Source organism: Numida meleagris, chromosome 2, assembly GCF_002078875.1.
Source record: "Numida meleagris isolate 19003 breed g44 Domestic line chromosome 2, NumMel1.0, whole genome shotgun sequence".
Taxonomy (NCBI): Eukaryota; Metazoa; Chordata; class Aves; order Galliformes; family Numididae; genus Numida; species Numida meleagris.
Genome location: NC_034410.1, coordinates 145,693,762 through 145,721,740, shown reverse-complemented (window position 1 = coordinate 145,721,740; position 27,979 = coordinate 145,693,762). Strand labels below are relative to the sequence as shown.

The window sequence follows — 27,979 nt, the reverse complement described above, 5'->3', positions numbered from 1 at the left end:
TCATAGATCATTTGTAAGCATTCATCTCAGCTGCTCCACAGAGTAGAGTGAGAGCATGTAAGGTTGTTCCCACTGAGCACTTCCTCCAGATGCCATTTCAGACTAAGATCTCCTCTGGCTTCTGGTGCTGAAACACTCATGCTAATCAGCCACTAGCTTATGAGCCACTTTGTGAGAAACAAGGAAGAAGAAGCTAAAAAGAGATGGCCTTGCCCTCATTTTGAAGGCGGTGGTAATTTGTCTTATTCCAGCATAACTTGCTTTGTCAGCAACTGATTTCACTTTTTAGTTGGTGGTATTACACTCCTTCAGCAATTTTCAATGACCCACACAGCAATGAGAAAAATATTAAAGCACTCATCTCTGTTTTGCTTTGCTGCTTTATTGGGATTACAGATAGATCTTTGGTCAAGGAAAAGGGCATTTTTTGTTTGTTTTCTACTAGAAAAGTCAGGTGTCAGCCACTCTGCTATATCTAGAGAGCTAGTCAGGTGTTATTACAGGGTATTAAAATGCTGCGCAATTTAAAATGAACATGTACTTCTGTCCAGTCCTTTCTTTAAAAGAAAATGTATATATATATATATATACATTATTTTTTAAAAGGAATTAGAATCTAGTTAACTGCAGTATGAAATGAACATTTAGGAAAATTACAATTCAAGTGGAATAATGATCATCCTATTCATCTCTAGGAAACCTATGAGCGAAAGTCAGTATGACAACAACAAAGCATTTAAAACAGATGAATTTCTAATCTACCTCTAAATCCTTCCAGAAGAAAAGGATAAGTGCAAACATCTTAGATTTTCATGGGCCACCTTTTATTTTTGGATTTCAAGGAATAAAAAGTACATCTCTCTTGGGCATGGTTCCAGAGGCAACAAGGGATAGATACACAGAGCTAAGTGCACAACCAGGATAGGTATGGAGAGATGCAGGTTAATCTTGAGGTAGGATAAAACGTGCATAAGCAAGTGTTCCTGGAAGAATAATTGTTCACATCTTCCTTCAAATGCTTCCCAGTTTATTAGCATGAAAGCATCACAACAGGTCTCAGCAGTTTGCCTGCAAAGAGGCACTTGGGAAAATTAATCAGAATTAATTCATTTTATTTGATTTCAAAGGGGTAAATCAATTTGTGCTGCCTCATGCTGTGGATGCACACTCCTTCTAAACTAGGGCTTTCAACATAGTTTGAGATCCTTTATTCCTAAATAAGCTAAGCTGAACTAACCATGCTTTAATTGGAGCAGGAGTTGACTGAGTGCGTAATGGGAAGGGGACAGGAAGAAAAGTGAAATAATTTATTGAATCATACCCCCCTGGGCACAATCAGCCTTTTCTGCACTTAGGATCAGCTTTACTCAGTGCTGCGCTTTAGAAAAGTGTAAGTAAATAAATAGTGAATAAATAGTGATTAATCTTTCAGTGCTCTGCTCTACAGAATGAGTGGAGGTGGAAGCTGCCTTCACCCCTTCCTTGCCACAGGAACCTCAGGAGACCCAGCATGATGAAGAGCAAAGGTTGGGGGAGACTGAAGGAAGGCATTATGCCTCTTGTTCAGTGCTAGTGAGGCTGGACCTGGAAATTGTGTCCAGACTGGGGTGTCTCAGATCAAGAGAGATGTGAAGAAATAAAAGGAGTCCTGGGGAGAGATGTGAAGATGATCAGGTTTGGGAATGGATGTGCTGCAAAGAGTCTGCTGGAGCTGGGTCTCTCCCTCATTTATCCAGCATAGGAATGGGACTCTAAAGAGTTTTTTTACCTGTTATTCTGTGTGCTCTCATGTCTCAACAATGACCACAGCCACATAGCATCTTCTACCCACACACAATGCTATTTCCACCTTCACTCCATGCCAAAGTTCAAGAAGAGTTTAAACAATGCTCTTAGAAATATGGTTTGATTTTTGGATATTCCTGTGGAGCCACAAGTTGGACTCGATGACCTTTGTGGATCCCTTCCAGCTCAGGATATTCAATGATTCTTCGTGTCTTCTCATTCAGAGCCATGTCCACCAGGACCAGTGTGGTCCTTCCTCCAGCTCCATTCAGGTGCAGTCAGGTTCTAGAGCTGCACCCTCCACTCGGGTCCAGCTTCCAGATCCTTGGCCATGGGTGGATGAACTCCCATCCTCACTCCTCCAAGCCCCAGCTTCATTACAACTCCAGAATCACCAGCAAACATGGGGGACATCAGTTAAATTTCCCTAGTGTGGGTAAACCTCAGAGGAAAATTGGCAGCTGCGAGTCAAGGAGATTAAATTCAATATACTAGAAGGTTTCATTTTAAAAAATAAAAATAAAAAATCTAATTGCAACATGATTTAAATTTATGGAAATGTTAAAAAATTCATGAAATCATTTTAGCCCTCATTAGAGGAACATATTTATGTCCCTCTATTTGAACTTCCTCTTTATCAGGAGACATTTCCCTGCCTTTGAAGGCAACTGAACTTTCCCCAGTTATTTGCCTAGTTGGAGGAGTTATTCAAACATTCTCTACTACAAAACTGAAACAAAAAGCAGTGAATATTTATAAGCAGCCATTTGCTAGCACTTTCTGGGCTGAGACACTTCTGACATTGTTTTTCTCCTCCACATTCCTCTCCACTCAGCTAATGCAAAAGAAGCACTGGGAATGAAAGTGCCACAGGTCACCAGCTCTGCTCATCAATATCAGTGCTGGCAGTCTGCCCCTTGCCCTCTGGAGAAGAGGACCTGGAAGGAGATTGTGTGATAGGAGGAGTGCAAAGCCTATGTCAAAGATTTGTCTCGGTCAGGCCTCGTGTTTTGCCCAAACCCATCTAATGGCCATGTCTTAGTGCTACAGGCTTTCATTTCGTAACAGGAATAGATAGCAACAATACACTTGACTGGGAAGGTGAACTAAGCCAAAGGGAGATGGAAGAAGCAAGACTAATATCTCTCTTAGCTCTACACTTTATTGGCTCAAGAGGTCAACTGTCAGAGATGTCTTTAGGGCGCATATTTTGCCTTCCGTGGCAGGCTTTTCACCAGCCCATGAATAGCTGGTGTAAGTCTGCTTATGGATACCTGTAGATTAACCTCTATTCTGTGGGATCTGCAGACGTGTTGTAAGACATGTATCAACATGTGTGCATGTGCACGTGTGACCACTAGACAAGCAGAGAAGGCCTGGATCATGCACATCTGGAGTTGCATGCTCCCTCGAGCCATTCGTAAGTTTTACCATGCCTCTAGACTTCCTTTCATTAATTATGGCTATGGGATTGGGATCTCCCTGAGAAGAGTGACCCGCTCGCACACGTGCAGGGGAACATGCCTCCACTTACTATTGCATGCCTTCCTATTGCACAGCCGTCCTTCCTCCAGGACTCCCTCGCAGGCCAGGCCTTCATTGGGAAGGGGCTTGCAGGTACGCATGCGGGTCTGCAGGCCTCCCCCGCAGTCCTTGGTGCAGTCACCCCAAGCCGACCATGTGTTCCAACCACCTGGGCAAAATCCAGAAAATCCCTGTCAGCTTCAGTGTCATGGGAGACAAAGCCAGACCTACAGGCCCTATGATGCACCTACTGCCAAGGACCCAAAGCAAGATGTCTTAGGACATGTGATATGTAGACCCCACAGAGAGACAAAATATGAGAGAGGAAGGAAAAAGGATTTACTTTTCAATGACTTCTCTTCAACTATCCTCTACCTTTATAAAGGAACTTTAGACTTTGCCTTCCTGGATATTCTGCTTCTTTGCTAACTAGTCCAGCTCTCTTCATTTTGTTGCCACTAGGACCCTAAACTCAGAAGATAGTTGAGAAAACCACTCATCCATCACATACATCGTTAGTGAGGTTGTCTCTCCTCCCTCTCCCACTACAACACATTTTCCTAAGTGGAAAGAGCACAATGGAGCTGGGAAGGGCTAGGAGTCCTACTACCTACTAACTTCTCAATACTAAATGGACCCTCCTTTGCCCCACACTGCAGATAATATCTGCCATGGAGAGGCACAGCATTGTTTGGGGAATTTTATTCCTTTCCAGTGCAGCACCCATGGGAAGCACTCTGGGAGCACAAGAAAGTGAAGGTGATTTTTGGATCCCCTTCCCAACACCAGTGTCAGCAACACACAGATTCCTTCTTGTTATGCCAGCTGTAACCCTGCAGGCTGATGGAGCCAGAGAACTGCAGGGACGATCCTGCCACCTACAAAAGGAAAATGCTTGCTGGACTCTTAGAAAAAATGACTGGCCCTGATAGGATATGAACAAATGTTAATGGCAGATAAGACTACGAGGACCTTCTGAATCTCGCGCACCCCAGGTGGGCCAAAGCATTGCAGCAGGGCACCTGCAGGGAGCCCATCAAGGCTTGGCTTTGTGCTGTAAAAATACAGCAGGCCCTTCAATGGTTCACTGCAGGGGAATTGGACTAGATAGCCTTTAAGTGTCCCTTCCAACTCGAACAGTTTTATGACTCGATAGCCCTCAGTGATCAGTTCACTCCTCATCATCCATACACAGCAAGCCAAAATCTTCTCTGGAAGAAGCCTCTAATTCTAACAACTGATGACTATTCCTTCATCATTAGTCCACCTCATAGGGCAGGAGTGGCCCTTCATCCCATAGGTAGACACTCTCACATGACTTCTTGTCCTGCTGTGAATTCTCTCATTACTCAAAGCTACCCCCAGCACGCTTCAGTTCCATGCTTCAGCGTGGTTCCAGGTGTGCCATACTCAGCTCCAAGTAAAGATAATGAGCAACAGATACAGTTTTTTGAAGAAACACTGGGAGAAAGAAAAAAGACGTTTGTTTAAATAAAGTCACTCCTTTTTTTTCTCCTCCAGAGATGTATATTCTCCATTTCAGCTGGCCCAGCCTCCCTGTATTCCTATTTATGGGACAATGGAGAACGCAGCTGCCTTCTGTGCTGTGGTCTCCGCTGCTCCCTATTCATCCTAGGTAAGAGGCTAGCTCTGTCCTGAGAAAGTGGGTCCTTAACGGCCCATCTATGTACTAGGTAAGAATGTGGAGGAATTGCTAACAACCTCTTGCACAGGGGCAGGCAGATATTCATCCCCTCCCACAACATAAAGAGATGGTGGGGTCAAGGATTGATGTATTTAATAGAGAATGACATAAATCTCATTCCTATTTATCTTTCAGTCAGACCTTGGGGAAGGGGTTACACTGTCTCCCAGCCTGGCTGGATCAGTTTTTCTTTGTCTCAGTTCCATCCTGTCAGCACTTCCCTTAATTTATTGCAAAACCTCCTAGACTCTTTCATACTCATCCTAAGCCTGTCCATGGAGTGATGTGCTTACAAGCTGTTATAGAATCATAGAATGGCTTTGGTTGGAAGAGACCTCAAAGATCATCTTGTTTCATCCCCTGTGTAGTTATCACAGAATCCTGCAGATATCTTCCTCTTAATATTTTCAACATCAGATGATTTTCTCTCTTCTCTAGCCATAGTGTTGCATGCATTCCCATTGTGCTCACAGTCAGAGGCAAGCCAGACCCTCCAGTTGACATTGGAGTAGGCTCATTCTTAAGTCTCAATGAATTCTCCTGTATTGTACTCATCTTACAGAGAAGGGTCATATCAGACCCTTACATTCCGATTTTTAACAAAAATTAGCTTAATTTCGTGGTCTAATCCTGTTTTACGTAGTACTTGGGAACATCTTTTCATTTATTTGGGTGGACTTTGAAAGATTTCCTCTTGCAGTTTTGTTCCTCCTCCCAAAACAGGGGTCTTGTATTAACACCAGCCTAGCCAAGCTCATTTTTGCTCTGAAGGCAAAGTGAGAATAAACACACACATCCTTCACAGTGTTGAGTGAAGCGGTATAAATACTCAGTAATGAGAATAACATGGGAAAATAGATCAGGATGGAAACACAGGTTGTGAACCTGCTGACAAGTGGCTCAGACATCTTGGAAGCAGCGGGAAATATAGGTTGTTATTAGCACACAATAAATATTTGTCCTTAAAGGAGATGGTCTTTCCCTTGAAAGTCACTTTCTCTGCTGGTTCCTTTTCTAAACAGTGTGGGGAAATTGGCTTGTCTCTCCCATTCCCTGATGGGAGATAGATTGTGTTTCGTCTGCAAGAGAGGCCAATGGCATAATGGCAGGTATCCTGATGCCTTAGTTGAGCTGATCGATAGGGCATCTGAAACCAGACACACCTGAAAGCTAATGAACTCTATGCTTGCCCTTTTAGGATATCTTTCTTTCCTCTCCCTTAAAGATTAGGAGTGGGACTGGAGAATGGAGAGGGCAGCTGCACACAGTCTTTAGCTAGGTTTTATCCTCTTGGGGTGCTTTTTGAGACAAAATACACATTCTCCAGAGAGTTGAGAGGTTATTTTATACAGAGTTTGTAAGCAAAACAAACACAAACTAGTTATCCAAACTTCTTGCCTGTCATGATGGAATATTCAAACAGGCGTGCATTTCAGGATGTAACCTGTTATGCATGCATTTAATTCCTAAAAATATATAGAAAAATGTACTGCCTAGTTTCAATAAAGGAAATAGGAGTACAGTGCAGACTCGTGTCTTTGATTTGTTCATATTCTGCAGCAACGGGTGCACCAGTCAATATAAGATAAAAACCATCATGATTTCAAAGCCTTAACCAGAATGAGATCTCTTCATGAGGCTAGGGCCAGGTGACTTCCTTCCTCTCCTCTTTCTCCAGTTTTCATCCCATTTGTGAGTACTAAATAGAAGCCAGAGTAGACGTACCAGCGCACTTACTAAATCAGCACAGGCATTTACAGCCAAGACAAAGGTATTCCCCACTTTATGGGATAGTCCTTTTTTATCAGCAGGCTGTACCATGGTCCTGACAAATGAAATACTGCATGTTATTTATCCTGTTTATTGGCTGTCAGATAAACTTTTTGAAATCTTCCTTCTTTTCCTGGGTCTAGTCCTTTGTTGTTTCTAGTGATTTGTCTTTTTTAGTGGTGCTGTAAAGAAGCAGTTAAGGGCCTATTACATGAAGTTATACCCATCCCATTTTGAGGAAGAAAAAGAAGCGCTGTGTCATGAGTAAAACACTCAGATCTTCTGTTCACTATATGAAAGCATCTGGCTAGTGGAATGGTGTGGCTGGACAATGGCAAGTGAATGTGCAACCACAGCTGTGGAATGGCTGAACTATGGCAACAAAGAAATGAATCACATAATCATTAAGGCTGGAAAATACCACTAAAATCATCCAGTAAACCATCAACTCATCCCCACCATGCCCACTACACCATGTCCCTCAGTGCCCCATCTACACATTCCTTGAAAACCTCCAGGGATGATGACTCCACCCCCTCCCTGGGCAGCCTGTTTCAGTGCATTACTACTCTTCTACCTTAGATTTTTCTACAAAAGAACCTTGAGCTTGTTTGGAGATTCTAGCAGGGGAGCACAACTGCCTTATGCCCTTGACCAATGAATGGGACGTCTCTATCAGGGAAGGTCATCCTCTTCGATCTAGCACGCATTTTCAGGAGGGATACACATTGAGCAGTGAGGGGGGAAGGAGACAAATGCTCTGGGTCCACTGCAGATGCCACACAGAAGCATGCAGAGTTTTGTCCCCACAGTAGTTGCATACATGTTCAGTTGCTCAGTTCATCAAAAATGACTAATTGGGCTGCAACCAAAGCAATGTCCCTTCATGGACCCCCCTTCTCCTAAGACATATTACCTGGCCTTCACACAACTTCCTTGCTCTGGTGCTTCTTATATATCAAGCACGGGTTTGGAGGAGACCTCACTGATGCCAAAAAGCACGTAAGAGGTAAAACACAATGCCGAATCCCATTGAAGCTAATGGGACATTTTGCAGATAGTCCCCTTTGCCCCTGGAGTCCTGTTTCATCAGCTTTCAACAAACTGCTGCACCCTGCTGATCGATGTGGCTTGAATTGCCATCTGTCCTTAATCCAAAAATAATGAGTCTGCTCCAACTGCTTTATGAAGGATTTTGCTTTTCAAAGGCACTAACTCTTGTGAAGGTCATATACCCAACTCATTTCTATTTAGCAAAAGTTGTGCTCAGCCACAGCCTTGCAGGCCTGTAGACCTTTTTCATTCTGCACCTTTGTTCTCTTTAACTGGAGTAAACTGTGGCTTACATTTCCAGCTCCAGAGATTTCTGTCACAATCAGAAGCTATAACTTCAATCCTATAGCAAGGTCTGGCTTTTATTTTTCATTTATTCTGCTTCATTTCATGAGAGCAGTCCTAGCCCCTCATATGAGTTTCATGAAGCCAGCTGTTGCATATGAAGCTGCAGCTCATGGGACTGTTTTGAGTGCTCTGGAGACTGCCATTCAGGGAGGCCTTTAATCCAATTTCTAAAGAGCTTTTTGATCCTTCTCAGTCGGTTCTTATCATGATCACGTACTAAAACAAATTACTTTTCACGCCAGGCTGACCCAATGCATTCTAATTCTCCACAGTTAAATGGGGAAACTTTCAAGATGGTCAGACTCAACTTTTAAGCTCATATTTGATATTTCTTGTTCTGAATCTTAAGTGGAGATGCCAAAAGAACAGGTCTTTCCTACTGCAAATTAACAGAGAGAGCTCCACTTAGAAGCTTCATCCAAGCACCCTTGATCTTTGGGATAATGTGCGTCCCAGACTAGAGTTTATCTTTGCAGCTGACAGCTGTGATGTGTCTCAGACACCAGTCAGTCAATCATGCCTTTTAATTTAACAGCAATGCCTTAAATTAGCTGCCAGTGACAACAGAAAAAAAAAGCAAAACCAACAAAAACAAAAACAAAACAAAAAAAAACAATGAAGGAATCAACACAAGCCAATCAATAGAGCACAGAAAAAGAGTCTTTGCTGACACACTACATCCATCTCTGTTTTTTTTTTATGTAACCTCCACAAGCCCCCAGCTGCAGACACTTTTGGTTGGCAGCTCTCTCTTGAACTCCGCAGGCCAGGACATCTTATGTCTGAAGAGCTTGCTGAGATTACGTAAAGCCATCACAGTTCTGTGTGCAATATCTGGAAATAATTTTAGTGGACTTCGTATCACAGTATCCAAAGGCTTGGGAATCATCACCAGTTTGTGGCTAAGTGAAAAAAATACCATTTCTTATGCAAACGAGGAGGGAAAGATGTTAAGATTAAGAGTGAGGCTGTTTTATATGTGAAAGTTAGGTGTCTTATCTAAACTTCCTATACAATGGGGAAAGAGATGCTCCATAGGGGTTTATAGCTACTTTTTCTTATGATGTCAGGAAGAAAACAAGTCCAGAAGGGACTATTCTGAAGACAGTTTTCTATTTCACAAAGCAGTAATCTTTCCCTGGAGAGCCATGCTTTCAATTTGATACCTCTGTGCAAGCCAGGAAATAACTCTTTCAGGAAGATGTCCCTTTCTGATGCCCCATGTGATGAGGCCTCATAACAGCACAAGTGAGTTGTTCAAGTGGTTCATTCTCTTCCCTTTCAACAATAAACCCAGTATAATATATTACAGTTTCACAGATTGTGCACACTAATATAGTAACTAACCACCCAAAGTCCCAAAAAAGCAAAATCATTCATTCTAGCTCTTCTGTACAATCTTCCTCTTTCAGATCCTAAAGCTCTGGGAATAGTGTAAAAGCACAAACTCCCTTCCATTTAATGATCTAGTGAGGAAAAAAAAAAAACAACAAAAACCAACTATGAGGGTGAAGGTGAGTACCCTCCTGTCCACAGTCTGCACTGTGCCATGAACTCTACGAGATAATCTAAGTGCCAATTTAATAAACATAAAGAATAGAATTATAGAATCACTAAGGTTGGAAAAGACGATTAGGATCGTCTAGTCAAACCACTGACCAACACCACCATGCCCACTAAACCATGTCCCGCAGTGTCACATCTCCACATTTCTTGAACGCCTCCAGGGACAGCAACTCCATCACTTCCATGGGCAGCCTGTTCCAATGCCTTGCCACTCTTTCCAAGAATAATTTTTTCCTAATGTTATTACCTAATTTCTTATTACGCTATTCCTAATATCATGTCATATTACCTAATACAGTGAACCACAACAGGCAGAGGCGCCCTGGCAATCTACTGGTTAAAATCAGACCACACTGAATGGGAAATGCACAGACTGTAGCCCCCAAGGGGAAGAATCCATTCCTGGTATGAAACTAACGGAAGTGAGTCATCATGAAAGACACTCTTAGGAATGCCATGCAAACCAATAGAGTTCATTGCCTAAAGGACTAGAGGATTTGCCTAGAGAGGTGGTGGATGCTCCATCCTTGGCGTCCTTGACAGCATTCAGGGTCAGTCGGGACTGGGCTCTGAGCCACCTGATCTAGCTGTAGATGTCCCTGCTCATTGCAGAGGAGTTGGACAAGATGGCCTGTAAAGGTCCTTTCCGACTCAAACCATTCTACGCTTCTTTGACTTATTGTCATATAGAGAAAAAGGAATGTGGGGACAAGAGTTTGGTGAATTAAACAAAATTTTCTGTGCGATGATTAATGAGAAAGAGAGATCAAGGCAGATCCATGTGGGAAGCACTGCAGATTTCAAGATGGACCAACAGTGAGATGGATAGGGGAAGTCTGAGACAGAGGCATTGATCTGCCCAGACAGGATTAATTTTTCCATCCTGAATGTGTTTCCCTCTAACAAACTCTATGATAGCGTTTTCTTGCATCCTGAGGAGAAAAGTCCAACTTTTATCTAGAGCACATAATCATGTAGCTATTGCTGTGTAGGTTCAACTAGTGGAACATGACAAACTCTAACCGCAAACATCAAAATGTCAAGAAAAGTAACCTGAAGCATATGGTCAACAAGATGGTTTCTGATATTTTCGCAGCTTCTTGGCTTCTTCCTACCTTAACTTTAATGCTATAAATCCCTTTCATGAAGGTCTGCTGAAAGCATAGACAAGATCAGGTCACAATGTACAACCACCATCCAAAAAATTGCTCGTATCACTCACTTTTGAATACTCAAAAAAAAGTGGTGTGATTTTCAAAATGGCTAAAGCTGAAATTGATTTCTGTAATGTTCACAGGTGCTTTCTGTCCCTCCAAATGAAGGCACCAAGTCCTGTTTCAGAAAAACATTTAGGAACAGGTCCAGTCTCCCCCTGTTCTGCAAATCACTTAAGGATGGAAATGAGGCCACAGTGCTCAGCTTTCAAGGAAACCTAGCACAAAGCTGTGCTTATTACATGAATCCCTGCAAATGAAACACTAGGGATAAAGAGGGATTATTTATGTGGAAATTATAGGGGAGGTGGACAGGGAAATGAGAAAGGGAATGTTTAGTCTGGAACAAGAAAACAAATAAGACTGTGGAATAGTCCTCCTCTAAGGAAGCCGTAGGGGCTTCATCACTTCACTCATTTCAAAGCAGAACAGGGAAAATATCAGAGAACAGACTTGTAAGGAAAAAATCCAGCATGCACCACTGGGGAGGAATGAAATGCTTCCCCGCCTTGAACCTCTCTGATTCTGCATAAATCACATCAGAGCTGAGTTCACACACTGTTTGCTTCTTCACGTTGTTGCAGACCTTGGTGCAAAGCACAGAGGGGACATATTAGCATAGACACACGCATGCCTCTGTACGGAGATAAATACATGAACACATTAAAATATAACCACATAGCCCAAGTTGACTGAAACCTTTTCTGATATGCAAGTCGCTATCTATTTGCATTAAAGTTTGTTAAAATGGAAATCAAAGAAGGACATTTGTGAAATTTTATGCCATGTGCTGTCTGCCCTGGTCTAAAGTGCCTCAGTTTCCCCAGAGTTGTTTTCACCCTTTTGTATAAAATCCTCTCTGAACTCCAACTAAACCCATAAACACGACATGTTATAACACCCAGAGCTCTGCAAGCCCAATGTAATTTTAGTTTGTGCAGTATTTCCAGCTAAAGAATTTCTACGGTCCCCAGGAATGCAGTATCTCAATCCTCCATGAGCTGCAATGTATTTCTCTTTACAAGAACCCTGCAAGACAGGGCTGTACTATTATTGCCTCTACAAGCATGAACCCAGGGGAGCTGAAAAGCTAAAGGACTTGCCTGTAGAATCACAGAGAGCATCCTGTACAAAACAGATAGACATTAAATTTTCTTTAAGTTAAGCATCTTAAGGGAAAACATAGAATAAATACACTGGAGAACCCAGGCATTACAAAATCACAACATCACAGAATGGTTGAGATTGGAAGGGACCTCTAGAGGTCATCTAGTCCAACCTGCTGCTCAGGCAGGGTCACCTAGAGTAGGACAATATATAAATGGCTTTGGAATATCAAAACCAAGTCAGGCGTGCCATGCTCAGAGTGGTTTTGCCAAGGAGACACCATTCTGCAGACACAACGCAAACTCCAGTGCAGCTGCCTTGGCAGTTATTCAACCAAATATTTAATGACGTTTTGGTATGAACAGCCAAATCCTCTTCATACAGAGGTAATAAGGATTTTGCCTGGAAGGGGAATAGAGGCGGTTGAAAACCACATGAAAACAATCAATGTGTGTGCACCTCCGAGAAAAGCTGGTGAACAAGCAAGTTGTCAGCAGGTATTTCTCCCTTCAGCGTCCTCTCCTTCGTGTAGATGTCAGCTACACTCATCCTGCAGTTAGAAAATGCTAATCCTCCCTTCCTTGCTGGGCAAATGCTGACTTCACCAGCTCATTCTTTGACACATCGTTAGTGTTTTTAATTGTAGGAGGGAGCAGACTTGGGGCTTGCTTTTGTGTGTGGTTTCTTTCTTATTGAGATTTCTTTTTAAATACAGTAGGCAGAATTAATGGGTCATGTATTGCTTGGACTAGGTTAGTGCAAAACTCTAAGGGAGACAGTTGTACAGTTATGTGCTGGTGTGTGTCTACAGGATAGGATGCAGAGTGGAGAGGAGTCTGGAGAAGCCAAAGTTGGGTGTCAATAAAAACTACATAGCCAAGTGGCTTATGAGACCACTTTGCTGCAAAGAGACACCCATATATAAAACAACTCTGGAGAGAGTCACTGTCTGAACTAGATTGGTTGGGATGAAAAATTACACTACACTGGTGAGCATCCAAGCCCAGTTTCTTGGGCTGACCACTCTCACTGGGGTCAGAAGTGGCATTATGGATTAATGTCTGGGAACAGGCTGCAAGTGGTAGGACCTAGTGCCCATTGAGCACATTTGCACTAGAGGAGTTCAGAATATGTGATGACATTACTGCAGCAAGAGATTATGAATATGAGAGGTGATTCTCTGTCTTTTTACCTTCTCAGTGAGAACACATACATCCAATGGAGTAAAACAGAACAACAGAACGAGCAGTGAGATGCAGCATCGCCCTCTTCACTCCTCCCCTTCATACAGGTTCTAGGTTCCCCTTGAAATTATCCAGTAAGTCTTTCATTCTCCGGTCTTTCCAGGGCCTTACTGCTTCATCTGATGCTGAATAGTTGGTGTTTGCATTCTGCTTGCTATTAGCCTGTGTTCTTCTGGTCATTATTTGACGGTGAAACGTGGTTCTAAGAACCCACCACTGTCAAATGCAGGACATGAGAAAGTGAGGTACAAGCAGATCAACCTGGGGCTGGCTCATCTGACTGCAGATGAGTCCTGTGGACAAGTAGGATCTCAGTGTATAATTCAACAAGAAGGCAAAGGTATGCCCAAACCATCCGAAGTACCCAAATCAAGTGCTGCCACTACACTGGTTCAGGACAGTTTAAGTAGCCAGTGGCAGCAGTTCTGTATCTGATATAATAACCATGTGGAACACCTTTGTATCAAGGGCAAGAAAACAATATCATCAATCTTGATCATTATTATAATTAAGAGATCAGAACTGGTCTTCTGACTTTGATGGTAAATATTTGAGTCGTTAACACCACCGATGGTAGTCTGAAGTTGGGGAGCTACAAAACAGAAGGCAAGCACAACAATTCACTCACAGATCCCATACAGTCACAAGATCATAGAATCATAGAATTGTTAAGGTTGGAAGGACCACTAAGAACATCTAGTCCAACCATCAGCCTATGCCTGTGACTGCTCTAGACCATGTTACTCAGTGTGACATCCACTCATTTTTTGAAAATTTCTAGGGACAGTGACACCACCAACTCTCTGGCCAGCCTGTTCCAATACCTCACCACTCTTTTTGAGAAGATTGTAATGATTAAAGCAATTCCCAGCCTGATTCATTATCAACTGTGCTCAAAGTCATCACTTTTTCTATCAGTGGTGAGAGGGGACTGCTCAGACACACCAACTATCTTCCTTCAACATTTGGAAGTGGCATGAGAAATTCAACTCCATCCAGTCTTGCAGACAGCAAGCTTGTGGGTTTATCCTGTGTTTTATCCTGAAAACTAAATAGGAGTTAACCTCTTGTTCTTCACAATGTCTCGATGAGAGGTGACCTTTATGGCCATGTCACCCTGAAACAGCTGAGGTCTCCCTCTGATTTCTCCAGTTATAACTGCTTGTCAGCAGTTCAGGGGTGTTTGGCCCAGTTCTGTGACGAATGGGATGGGGGACCCACGGACCCACGCCCCGGGAAAAGGGAAAAGGGAGAAAAGGGTAAGGAAATGGGCCTGAGAGCAAAAACAGCAGCAACCATCTGAGGAGAAACAAACTAATTTACTAAATAAGATATCGGAATGCAAAACAACACACTATAATACAATATAAATAAGATATCGGAATGCAAAACAACACACTATAATACAATATAATTACAATTTAAGCTGATAAATCCAATACAGAGAGAGAGAATGTCCAAAATCAAGGTAGGCCTTACTCTACTACCGATGATAAGACGGCTGGAGAGCGAGGTGCTGCCAGGACGAGAGACGGCGGAAAAAGGGACGAGGTCTCGTGATCCGCAAGTTTTTATCTTTTTCCTCTGGTCGGAAATGGTAACAGAGGAGGAAAGTACCCTGGGGAATGTAGTAGTCCCTCTCTTCTGAGAACCAGGTACATAGACTACATGATGTTATGATGTGGAATACCAATAACCGAAAATCATAAAACCATGACACTGCTAAAATAAAGCCTTTTCCCTAATGAACCTCTGAAGCATCTTTTCTAACATTTTTTGGTAGGGAAGTGACGTGCTAGAATTGGTTGCCCAGAGAGGAGATGGATATCCTGTCCCTGGAATCATTCAAGGTCAGACTGGACAGTGCTGTGAGCAGTCTAATGGAGCTGTAGGTGTCCCTGTTCATTGCAGGAGAGTTGGACCAGATGAGCTTTAAAGATCCCTTCCAACTCAAACAATTCTATGATTCTATGATCCCATGATTCTAATCTACGGTCTGCTAAGCCTCAACTTGATACCAGTACTCTTTAACCAACAGAAATCAAGGAGAATCCTACCTAAAACTGTTCTTTCTTGTAAATTTCCTTGTTCTGGGAAAAGTCCTGCTCAAGGAAAGAAAGGCACAGTATTGAGCAAGTGTAGCAGTATAATCTGTCAGGGTACTAATTATGTCAACAGAGATGCTGAGAAGATGCCAGGAAGTCTCAACATTTACCTAGGCATTTGTAAATGATTGTTTTTCTTTCCTTCTTAATTGCCATTTATATTCCAGCAGTGTTAAAAGGCTTTGAATACAGTGAAAGCTATCTTGGGATTGGAACACTGTGGACAAAACAGTTATAGACAGTCCTTGATCCTAAGAGCCTGCATTAGGTAGCACCTAAACGCTGCTGTGATTAGTACCACAGAGTGAGTGATGTGGGTGTGCATAGAGAGAGAAAAGGAAAAGAGTGGATATAATAACAGACAGAGAGATTCAGACTACTTTAAAATTATTGACCATATATAAACATGGCCTAGAACATCTCCCATATGAGGAAAGGCTGAGTAACCTGGGTCTGTTCAGCCTGGGGAAAAGAAGACTGAGGGAGGGATCTGATAAATGTTTATAAATATCTAAAGGGATCTGGGAGGCAAATGGATGAGGTCAGGCTCTTCTCGGCGTTGCGTAGCAATAGGACAAGGAGTAATGGCCTAAAACTTGAACACAGGAAGTTCTGTACTAACATGCGGAAGAACTTCTTTACAGTAAGGGTGATGAAGAACTGGAACAGCTTGCCCAGAGAAGTTGTGGAGTCTCCTTCTATGGAGATATTCAAGACCTGTCTGGACACCTACTTGTGAGACCTAGCATATGGCACCTACTTTAGCAAGGGTGTTGGACTCGATGATCTCTTGAGGTCCCTTCCAACTCCTGCAATTCTGTGATTCTGTGATTAAACATCATGTGCATTAACTTTTCTTTTTCTGTGAGAAAATGCAGACAAACATCCATGAGCTATAAAACTGTTGGCACAAATGGTTGGACCCTGATCAGACCATGGATACAATTTTCCTTCCAACACATGTCCCAACACTGATTGGAAAAAAAATCCATGTGAGAACAGAAGATGGATACTAACAGAAGAGTTCTCTGTCTCTTTTTTTTTCTTTTCTCACCACTGGTGCACAGAGCAGTCAAGAGTGGCTAGATTATTATTAACTGATAGTGACAGGGACTGTTTAGGATGGAGAGCCAGTATACCAGGTGATTCGTTTTTCTCTAAGACTCCATGAACCTGAAAATATGTCTAAACCCATCCAGATAGCCACATGAATACTACCACAGGAATGACATTCAGCCCACATCTCCTCTGTTCTTTTCAGGACACATATCTGAAATCCTCACAAATATGATCCCCATGGCACAAAATGAGCATGGTGGGCAACTTCAAGTGAGAGCTCAATCCCTTGGATCCCCCAGACCAGTACCTGCTAGACTCCAACCTCTCAGAATGGTTTACTCCCAGAATTTCTCTCCCTTCTGGTAAATAAAACACAAAAACTCCCCTGGAAATACTGAGTTCTTGTCCAGCAATTTTCAAGTAGCACAAGGTAAACAACAGTCAATAATTACACCTACTAATTATGAGCTGTCTGAAGAGTTGTGTTCTATTTAATTTTGCTTTGTTGCCAGCCAAGATGGTCTGTGATGGCCAAAAAAAAAAAATTCCAGGTGAGAGATAGGTCAGCACTGTGTGGTTTCGGATGGTCCCCAGATGTCTCAGGTTGGATATGTCTTTTTTTGAGCACATTAATATGAGCCAAGAGCAACATCTACTGGCCAAGTTGTTTAGTGAGATGAAGCGTAGATCCGGCACAGCCCACAGACTTTACAGACCACAACGTATCTGTGAGATATTTTTAGTTAGTGTCCAAACACAACTAGTTAGCATCAGCACTTAACAGCTGTGGAAATTATCTTCAAAGCAAGTATCTCAGCTCTTCACACCTGGGCTTAGCTCAGATGCACATATAATCTAAAATGCAGTTCAAGCTCATTCTGTCCCAGGTATCCTGGTAGTGAGCAAATATCTGTTTATCTCCACTTAGAATCATAGAATCATAGAATGGCTTGGGTTGGCAGGGACCTCAAGCATCATCAAGTTCCAGCCGCCTCGCTGCAGGAAGGGTTGCCAATCACTAGATCAAGTTGCCCAAGGCCCCACTCAACCTGGCCTTGAGCACCTCCACGGGTGCTCCACAACCTCTCTGTGCAACCTGTTCCAGCACCTCACCACTCTCTCACTGAAAAACTTCCCCCTGACATCTAATCTAAATCTTCCCTCCTTTAGTTTAAAACCATTCCCCCTTGTCCTATCACTATCTACTTGTATAAAAAGTTGATTTCCCTCCTATTTATAATCTCATTTTAAATACTGGAAGGCTGTAATGAGGTGAAGCCGTGCTGGTTGTCTCATATCACCTGCTCATCCCTCATGTGTTTTAACATATCTTGCAAGAGGATTTGTTCCATGACCTTCCCAGGCACAGAGGTGAGGCTCACTGACCTGTAGATCCCTGGGTCCTCCTTCCTCCCCTTCTTATAAATGGGAGTAATGTTTCCACTTTTTCAGTCCCTGGGGGCTTTACCTGACAGCCACAACTTTTCAAATATAATCAAGAGTGGTTTGGCAACCACCTCAGCCAGCTCCCTTAGGACTCTGGGATGCATGTCGTCTGGCCATATAGACTTGTACACATTCAGACTCATGAGGCAGTCTCAGACTTGCTCTGCTCTCTCTCACAGTGGGGGGAGTTTGCTCACTCAGTTCCCACTAAGAGGTTCAGGGATGTGACAAATATGACAATGTTGGCTGCCAGTGAAGACTGACGCAAAGAACTAACTGAGGACCTCAGACTTCTCCATATCTGTTGTAGCCAGTTCTCCTTTCTCATTTATCAGAGCAGGTATGCTCTCTTTGGCTTGTCTCTTCCGACCAATGTACCTATAGAATCTCTTCTTGCAGTTTTTAACATCTTTCAACATCTTTCATCAGTGCCTTGGCTTTCCTAACCCCATCTCTGCAATTCCAGATAGCATCCCTGTATTCTTCCCAGGTGACATGTCCTTGCTTCCATTGCCTGTACTTGCCCTACTTTTCCCTCAGTTTGGCCAGTAGGTCCTTGCCAAGCCATGCTGGTTTCCTGCCTCCCTTGCCTGCTTTCTTATTCTGAGGGATTTGAGAGCTCTTGCAGTACTTCCTGCAATTGAAGCAAGAAGGTCTTGTCAACAGGTTCCCCTTGATCAAGTGGCCTGTAGTAGACCCCGACCACCACCTGTCTTTTATTGGTCTCATCCCTAATCTTAATCCACAGGCCCTCAACCTGTTTCTTACTGTTTCTCAGAGAGAGCATCTCAAAGTCTATCCACCTTTTTACATAGAAGGCAACACCCCCATGCCTCCTATTTTGTCTATCCATCTTCACAGCATAGTGCTTCTTACACCTTTTGCAAATGATGCCTGGCTGAATTACTAAATGGCTTGAACTGTAAGGGATCTTAAAGGATCATTTATTTCCAACCCCACCAAAGCTGCAGGAAACTTCTGGTGGGGATATTCAAGTAGTCTAACTTCAGATACCAACATTTAAATTTCCAAATCCGGAGACAAACAATTCTATTATAGGTGGATTACAGAGAAAGAAGGGAGGAAGGGGCTTCACCTTCCAAAAGGGTCTGTCTAGATTTTGTTAAATTCAATTTTATTGGCAGATCTTATTCCCCGTCACCCTCAGTCTCTCCATTCACAATGCTTCTCGACGCAGAGTGTGGGAGTGTGTGTCTATCAGAGAGAAAAATTGGCATAGCTACACCCAAAAAATAGAAGCAAAGAAGACTGTGAGTTCACCTTATTAGGATGACTGAGTCTGAAACTCATTATTAATAGGCATAACTTGTACCTCCATCTCTGCAGCCTTCAGGACAGGGCCATTTGGGCATTGATGGGTGAACAGAGCTCTAAGGAACTCCAAATCAATTATATATAAAATACAGTTTCCTATCCTCAGGAGAGCCACTTCTTCCTGCACAGCAAGATTTAAGTGGAAGAAAGGGTGAAGCAGTTTGATCTATCTCTTCTGAGCTCACTGTAAGATCACATATAGTTCCCCAAAGCATTGCCAGAGTGGGCAGCAACTCACTCAATTTTAGACTTCTATGATACAGATATGTCATTTGAGCCACAAATTCTCCTCATACCTAATGGAGCAAATAAGCACTCTTAGGGTGTAAACTATATATTTCATCATCCTGCTTTAGGGGGAAATAATTCTTACCCAAGAATTCCCCGTTTTTCTCTGTTCACGGTAGAAGGAGACCAGATGACCATCTCAGATATTGAGGACGTCACTTGGTCAGTGAAATCCTGTTCTCAGAGCACAGAGAACCAAGAAATGGAAGAGAAGCAGAAGTGGTTAAAATGAAGAGGAACCATGAAATTGAAATGGATGAAAATGAGAGAGGAAGAACAAGCCTGTCTGATGCAGGCAGGTGGTGAACTTGCTCTGTGTAGGTATTGCCTGCTGACTCACAGCCACATCCAACTGTCCATTTGGCAGAGTCTCCTTTCAGGACATGGTGTCCAGGTGTTCCTTGCAGACAGGATTAAAGCAACGAGTTCTGAGGTCTGCAGGAAGTCATGCCCTTCTAAAAGGTAGGGACTAACATTATCTAATAATTCGGGATTTCTAGTGAGACCTTCTATTAGTCTGGTGCACAATCTCAGAAGAGTCATTTTCTCTCTATCTCTGCTCCTTAAGCTAATGGGAATCTCCGAACGTGATGGGGAATATGACAATGGCACCTTTTTTGCTTGTTGATTATGATCTATAGGAACAGATCCCACTTGGAAGCAGTCCTGTGTATATTTTACTGGGCCTGGTGCAGCCAAACCCATCAGATTCCTTTTTCCCAACTTCAACCAAAAGGAGTCATAACAAAGTCTCTTTTGACAGGCACAACAAATGCAGGAAAACAGAAAGGTAGGTTCATCTCATGCTCGAATGTGAATTATAGATAATGGCACAGCTGAGTCTGTACTGGGACCTTTTAGGCTTCCAGCACTTAATGGGGAAAGATAGGCAGGTTCTCGCAGGGAAATGGATTACTCAGACCCTCCAAACTGCCACCATGACCAGCACAAAGAAATGGTAGCAAGTACCAAAAAGTTAGTGAGAATTCAGTCGGACCAGGAAGATCAGGATGCTCTTTAAGGCTCCTTTTACCTCTTCCTGAGGGTAACTGATCTTGTCTGATGCTTTGTGGGCCCCTTCCACCTGATTTCATACAGAAGCTTATAGAAATGCTTTCATTGCAATAGACTTGGAAGAATAGGGCAAGATCATGGACAACTCTTCTTTCCCTCTCTGCCAGAGTATAGTCTTCTGGAAAATTACACATGAGAATCTTTAAGGGTAAGTATCTCCTTGTGCACAAGAAAGGAGTCCTCTTATATCTAACAAAAAAATAAAAATAAAAATTGCTCCAGGCTACAGAACAGCTCGGATCTGGGTTCAGCTCCATGCTTCCCATTTGACTCTTATTTCTAGATAATAGGTTGAATGAAAAAGCTGCATCGAAGCAGATGGGATGGTAGAGGTTTTCCAGTCTCTGGCTGTGCAGGCACACGAGGATACATGAGGGTAATGTGCGCGCAGAGGCCAAATAAAGAATTGAACATAAACCCAAGACAGGAGGGGCACTAACCTAAATGGAAAGGCTGAGGTCTTGTGTCTCCTTGAATAATGCAAGGAGCAAAATATCCTGTTACTAGCCTAGGGAGCAGACAATTAAAACACTACTTGAAGCAAATGTCTCCTGACTCTGGCTCAGAATTTCAATTAGTCTGGAAAGTCTTATTGCACTTAAGTGCAGGTTAGTGACATTTCAGAGAGGAGAGATTGATTGGGAGCCGGGTTACAGCTCAGCCAGTGGGGATCATGTCTAGGGGCCTGTCCTTAAAAAACAACGTGTGATCTCTGCATGGCATTTTCCTTGTTTAGCTCTTTCAAGTCTCCTATGAGAATGAATAATCCCAGAAGCCAGAGCTGTGTCCCCTCCTTTCAAACACAGCCTTATTTTCTTTCTCATTTTCCCCTCTTCTTCCTGTTGAATTTTTTCCATTTTCTTTCAGCATCCTTAGGCATCCAAGCTGTATTTCCTGTGCCTTTTTTCTTCCTCTCAAAGTTTCTAACCTTTTCTTGCCTCAAGAATTCATCTCTGACATCCCAGAAACTCTTTTTCTGGCTTTACAAAACCACATAAATCAGGAAAGTGTCTTCCACTTTTTGTCTCTGATGGACAGTGACTTCTGTGTCACTGGATTTGGGCAAAGCTCACAAAGAAGAGAGTCACACCACAGCAAGACCACAGCAGTACCAGACAAATTACACTACTAAGTATAATCAGACTCTTTTCATCTGAGGGAAAATACTCCCAGCCAGTTAAAAAAATACATGAAGTATGGTAGATACCAAGGGAACAACAGAGAAAGCCCAACAACTGCTGTGCCCAGGCAGGACTGGCCAGCAAGTCCCTTTGGACAGGAGAGCCCTGCTGTGCCTAGATGTGCCTAAAATAACTACAGTTCTGGGGAGATATGCATGAAATAAATAGGGGGCAAGCAGAGCAATGGCTACTAAGGGCTAAGAAAGCTTTAGGAAAATTAACTTCCTTATGTCAATAGCGCATTGATGGACAAGCCTATTGCACACTGTACGGTAAGAATTATCTCCTGCTCAGAGGTGACTTTATTTTTAACCATCATCAATCGAATTTTTTGTCTGTAAATTTGATAAATTAATTTCTGGATCCACAGACATTTTGGTACTGGCAGTGATCTGTGATGAGATGTTCCATAGCTTCCTGGTGCAGTGTTTTGGCATGCTAGGCTTGCCTACAAATTAAAGAGCCCTGTTGAAAGGCCGTATGTATTAGCTCAGTTGGACACTAAGCTGTCTACAAGAATACTAGCTGGCCTGGAGACAGACTGCAAAGACAAAGCTTTTACAATGGCTGTTCTAATTGCACCCCTTCCTGCAGCTACTATGGAGGCCACAGCAGTATGTGCTGGATCTGCTGGGGCAGAGAGGCTGCATGTTTCTGGTGGGCAGAGTTAGCCAGTATCTGCGAGAAAGTCCTATAACTCAGATATGCACAGGATCAATATTTACTGTTTTAGTTTTCTCTATGGCCTCCAAAGATGTTCTTGCACATAATATCTGTATACAAGCATGTGTGTATCAGGAAAACGCAACTAAATGTGAACATCCATTTTCTTCTTTATTTTCTTTCTCTAATGTGACCAAATGCTCCTGTATGAAACTGACAACATTCACTCCCACAGTACAATCGTCTCTCAGGCATAAATTTCCTTCAAAGGTGAGGTGACAGAATCATAGAATCATTAAGGTTGGAAAAGACCACTAAGATTATCTAGTCCTACTGTCAACCTGTCACCACCACGTCCACTAAGCCATATCTCTCAGTGCAACATCTCCCCATTTCTTGAACACCTCGAGGGACAGTGACTCCACCACCTCCCTGGTCATCCTGCTCCAACGCATTACCACTCTTTCTGACAAGAATTTTTTCCTAATATCCAGCCTGAACGTCCCCTGGCGCAACTTAAGGCCATTACCCCTCATCCTAGAATTAGGCAGAAGCTTTCTCCTCCAGAAGCAAACTCTGGCTTCACAAATCAAATCATGCTTTCTCTGCTATGGTCGCAACCACTGCCCATACTGGTTTTGTAGATCCTTCCCATCCCTTTCTATGGAGGATGGAGCCACATGTGCCTCTAACCTCAGACATGGCCAGCAGACCTAGCAAAAGCCTTCCCAGAAAAAGAGCCTTTGCATTTGGGTACGAACGTGATTGTGTTGAAAGGTAAATACCTGCCAAAGATGACCTCCCTGTGTCCTATGGAGATCTGTGAGCACAGAGGTTAAATTACTCTTGCTCTCTGCTTGGGAGCACAGAAACATAACACGATTTATTCATTTTTTCTTTCTACCAAATGGTATTCACTTCTCCCCTGATCAGCTTTGAGGAAGGTTTCATTGTCAGAGGAAAGCCCATGTCATGTCACTACTCATCTTTTCCCACAGAGCCACTCATGGGCCACATCAACCAAAATCACTCATAAACAACCCTTGACCCTTGAAAGCGTCCTGGAGGTCTTCAAACACCCCTTCAACAGATTGTTCCTCTTCACATCAGCGGAGTAAGACTGATTGATGGGGGACCCAGGGGGTTATTTTGCCTATGAATTATTTAGACTCACTGGGTAATATTTCATTTTATCCTGGCCTTGTTTTACGCTTGTAATTTTTAATTCTAATAATTCCACCTCTAGCTAGCAGAGACTCCTGAGAGCACTAGATTATATCTCAGTGGGCACACTCTCAAATGCATAAATAACCTCTCTAGTGACAGCACAAGAGGACAGGCTGAGCTTTCAGTGACGTTTCTTCCCCCCCCCTCCCAAGTTCTCTTAAAGGAATCTTTATCTATGTGCAGCTATTCTGCAGCATGCTTCTGTTTTGTAGCAAAAGCACTATTTAAATGCAAATGTTGACTTTTTGCCAGGAACTGGAGGGAAAATACTCAGTCTAATGATATCCTTCCAAAAGAACAACTGGTGCTGTTTTAAAAGGAACTGCATCAGAAGGAGTAGGGATTTTGGTTCCTTGCTCTCCTAACTGCTTCTGCCAGTGCCTTCCTCTACCCTTTGAAGACATACTTCTATCATATATTTGCAAGGAAAAGGAAAAGGTACATTTTATAGTACATAGTACGTACACACAGACAGATGTATTTAAACAGGCTAAACTCAAAGTCTTTTGCTCAGATTCTTCTCCCTTCCCAGTCTTCCCAAAGAGATACAGCCACTACACACTCACTCCAGTTCAGAATGTTCACTTTCTCCCTCCTCTGTTTCTGAACAGGTGTTCCAGATGTTAAATGTCTAGGTGACAGTGACAGTAAGGTAGCTGTTCACAATTGTGTAGGAGGGAAAGAGGAGATTCAGACCCAGGAGCTGGGTGTGAAGGAAAGAAGAAACAGGGTGAGTGAGAAAGGGAAAAATGTCTGGAGCAGGGTGGCTAATTTTGTCTTGGGATACCCAGTGTTTACTCTTTTGTACCATTTGTCTCTGTTCAAATACTAATTATGATTTAAAGCCAAAATTAGGAAATTCTTGCAAAGGTAAATAGCTCAGTAATGCTGAAAAGTTAATAAAGTTGGGCTAAGCAGGGAGTAGGAAACAACGCAAATACCCAACAAATACCCCTACAAAAGTGGCTTCACCCACAACCATAAGGCTAGCATCAAACTTCCTGAGTTTCACTACATGTCTAATGCTCCCAACATTAAGGCTTTGTGTAAGAGAAGGAAGAGCTCAATGAAGCCAGGACTTATCCTCAACCCACACATGTGCGTCACCAGGACCAGAAAGGGCAGAGGAATTGTATGGGGATATCACATCTTGCCTTGAATTGAGAGTGTTGGAAAGAGGACAGATGTGATGGAAGAGTTGTCATCTAAGAGAGCTGGGAAAAAACGTGGGGCAGTGCAAGCTGTGTGTCATTCTGTGTGACGCGCCTCAGCCATAACGGCTTCCCACAGCCATCCCCCTCTGCATTGCTCAGGGCTTTGCAGGCTGCTGAGTTTCCGTCTGTTTTTATCTGATGTGGTTCAGTTACCAAGGAGACAACGATCTGTAAGGGGGAACCTTTGTGACATCCAGGGGAGGAAAGTCAATGCAGTTCACTCAGGGGATGAGGATGGCCCTGGGCCCAGAGCTTAGGAGTGAAGAAACACATTCCCTGGCCCATATGAGGTACCCCAGGTAGGCTGCGGTCTAGAGGCTTGCAAAGCACTGTTTAAAATGAAATCAATCCATCTGTGAGTTGAGAAAGACTCAGCCTCTTCTCAGCATCAATTGCATATTCATGTCCTATAGGAAACACAACTTATTAAAGTTAGAAATCCTTTGTTGGCCCGATCCAGTGGCCTGCAAGGTGTTAGTGGTCAGGTCCAATGGTTCAAGACTCATGGCACGGCCAAAAGAGCCACCAGGACCCACGTTGCCCCTGCTGTCCATCTGTCCTCAGTGAACCCATACATGAAAACAAGACTCTCAGCATCCTCTGCTCAACAACATCCAGCTGTGACACTCTAGATTAGAAACGGTCCCCTTGTACAACATCACCTCACCACCCAGTCAACCAACAGGCAATAATCCTTCTTAAGTCAGAGCTAATAATTTAGAGTGGGGTAGAAAGTTTTAGCAACTGTCTTCCAGTATCCTAACCTTCTTTTTTCCCCTCACACATTGCAGCCCAGGTGACCTTCACCCTGCCCAGATATTTTTTCAGACTTGTCTGGAATTGAGAGGTGCAGCATGAAGGGGATGCTGCATTGCACTGAAGGTCAGCAGAGACACACCTCCAAACACATGACTTGTTGAGGACAAATAAACCCTTGACTGGAGCACTGCAGCTCTTGTTATTCCTGACTTGTCTTTAGCAATCACTTGCTGCAAAGCACAGGAAAGCACTGAGCCAGCACAATCCTGTTCCTTCCTTTCTGCTGTAACACAGCAGCTTGGAAAAGCTCCCTCCAGCAGGCAGAGCCACCGGCAGACAGGGTACTTCTTCCCAATCCCCACATGATGATCAAATTATGACCTTGGAAGATGAGCGCTGAGGGACCTTGTTAACTAGCAGGAGATTGTTTAGCGAGCGCCTGCAGAAGTGGATTAAAAACCAATAACTCACGGGAAGGCCCTTCCTCTAGCAGCTAGGAAAGAGGGAAAACATATTTCAGTTCTATATATTCTCTTCTCCTGGGGAAGGCTCCGTAGCTGAAATGTCAGATTTAATTTCTTTCCAACGTGTATTTTGCAAATAACTCCTTTGCTCCTTTTTAAGTTCGGCAGCTAATATGTCGGAGCAGTGACAGTCTCCAGCAATGATTTAATGGAAGAGCAAATATGCTTCTCCTGTGTCACCTTCAAAAAGCACTCAGCACAAAGAAGGCTGTGAAGGAAGGCGCACTCGAGTTGTGGTGACAACATAACAGGTAGCCAGGGCTGCCCATACCATAGCTGTCCCCTCTTTCTTCTCTTTGTATCGACAGGCATAGGAAAGCAGGGCAGGGACGGGATTATCATGAGAGAACATAGCTTTTAACAAGCCTGGAGAAATCAATATCCCTTTAAATCTGAATTTCTGTTTTTAACAGATTTCAAAGCAAGACATGAGCTCTGAGGGCGCTGGTAGTGTAGCAATGAGCCAGCACAGTGAATATGTTACATTAGCAGATTCTGTACCCTTTTTTAATCACCCCAAATACCCATATGTGGTACACGGGAATAGATCTTCTGGACAGGATGTGGTGGTCCCTCTCTGGTTGAGAGGAACAGATATATAAGGGTGGGGACAGGGTTGCATATCTTGCTCAAGAAATGAACCAGCCTACTCCAAGATGTCTGATTCTGGTTCTGGTTCATAGAATCATAGAATCATTAAGGTTGGAAAAGACCTTTAAGATCAGCTAGTCCAACCATTATCCTACTACTACCATACCACTAAACCATGTCACTCAGTGCCACATCTACCCTTCTCTTGTAAACCTCCAGGGATGGTAACTCTACCACATCCCTGGGCAGCCTGTTCCAATATTACCTCACCACTCTTTCTGAGACAGTATTTTTTCTAATATCCAACCTGAACCTCCTCTGGTGCAACTTAAGGACATTATCTCCCATCCTATTGCTGTTATTTGGTGAAGGAGGCTGACCGCACCTCACTACAACCTCCTTTCAGGTTCCAATCTTAGTTCCCTTAGACACTCCCTGTAAGACTTGTGCTCCAAATTCTTCACCAGCTTCCAGCTTCATTGCCCTTCTTTGGACACGTTGTGATTGCTTGATTGTGACAGTGGAATCTTGATAGATCAGCTTAGAAAAGGCTGGAGCCAGTAACACAGCTTATTTCAGACTGATTTGGAGCTAGACCATAGGATGTGAACAAGGGTTCTATAAATAACAAACAAGACTGTTTTTTTTTCCACTAACTGTATCTATCTATGGTTCTCAGAGCAGCCATATAATGCAGCTGTGATGAAAGGAGGCCTATAAAGCTTATTTTACCCAGCACAAAATTTCAGCTGATTCTGATGCATAACACACCAACTGCCAACTTGAACAACAGTGTAGGAAAGCCACGCTCCAGCAGTCATCGCCCCATACCTTTGAAACACTGAGCAGTCAGGATCTCCAGTATGAAGATGATTTTCCAACACCTCCTTGACCCTGTTGTGCTGAGAGTTTGCTCAAGAGCAGGAAAAAAAGGGGCAGGGGTGTGTGGAATATAATCTAATGACCAGAAAGGTCAAGTCTTCATTAGAAAAAGGGGCAGAGATGTTTCATCAGAACATTTGATAGTAAGGGTTCCCTAAAACACTAACCTTCAGCTAATTAAAATGTTTTCAGACCCAAAGATACCTGGATTTTGCTATATTTTTGCATGAAAGAAGGAGAAGTTAGAACCAAATGCTCTTTGTGAGACATTCCCACTAGGCCTCTTTTGAGAGGAGCAGGAAGACAAGAAATGGG

At 43.1% G+C, this 27,979-nt stretch overlaps 1 protein-coding gene and 1 long non-coding RNA gene across 5 annotated transcripts in view; one reads left to right on the top strand and one right to left on the bottom strand.

Annotated features, from left to right (window-relative positions):
- ADGRB1 (adhesion G protein-coupled receptor B1) overlaps positions 1 to 27,979 on the bottom strand; it is a 206,964-nt gene that overhangs the window by 156,882 nt on the left and 22,103 nt on the right. For 3 of the 4 annotated variants that reach the window (XM_021387911.1, XM_021387912.1, XM_021387910.1), the window contains exon 1: positions 3,320 to 3,473. In XM_021387911.1, the coding sequence (XP_021243586.1) occupies positions 3,320 to 3,410 (91 nt within the window). In that variant the 5' untranslated portion in view covers positions 3,411 to 3,473. Of the gene's footprint in view, positions 1 to 3,319; positions 3,501 to 27,979 lie in introns of those variants that run through there. The other variant, XM_021387913.1, reaches the window with a different exon arrangement.
- On the top strand, positions 25,071 to 25,859 carry LOC110394180. The gene is made up of 2 exons (XR_002435432.1): positions 25,071 to 25,207; positions 25,700 to 25,859. It is a non-coding gene; the product is annotated as an uncharacterized LOC110394180 (long non-coding RNA).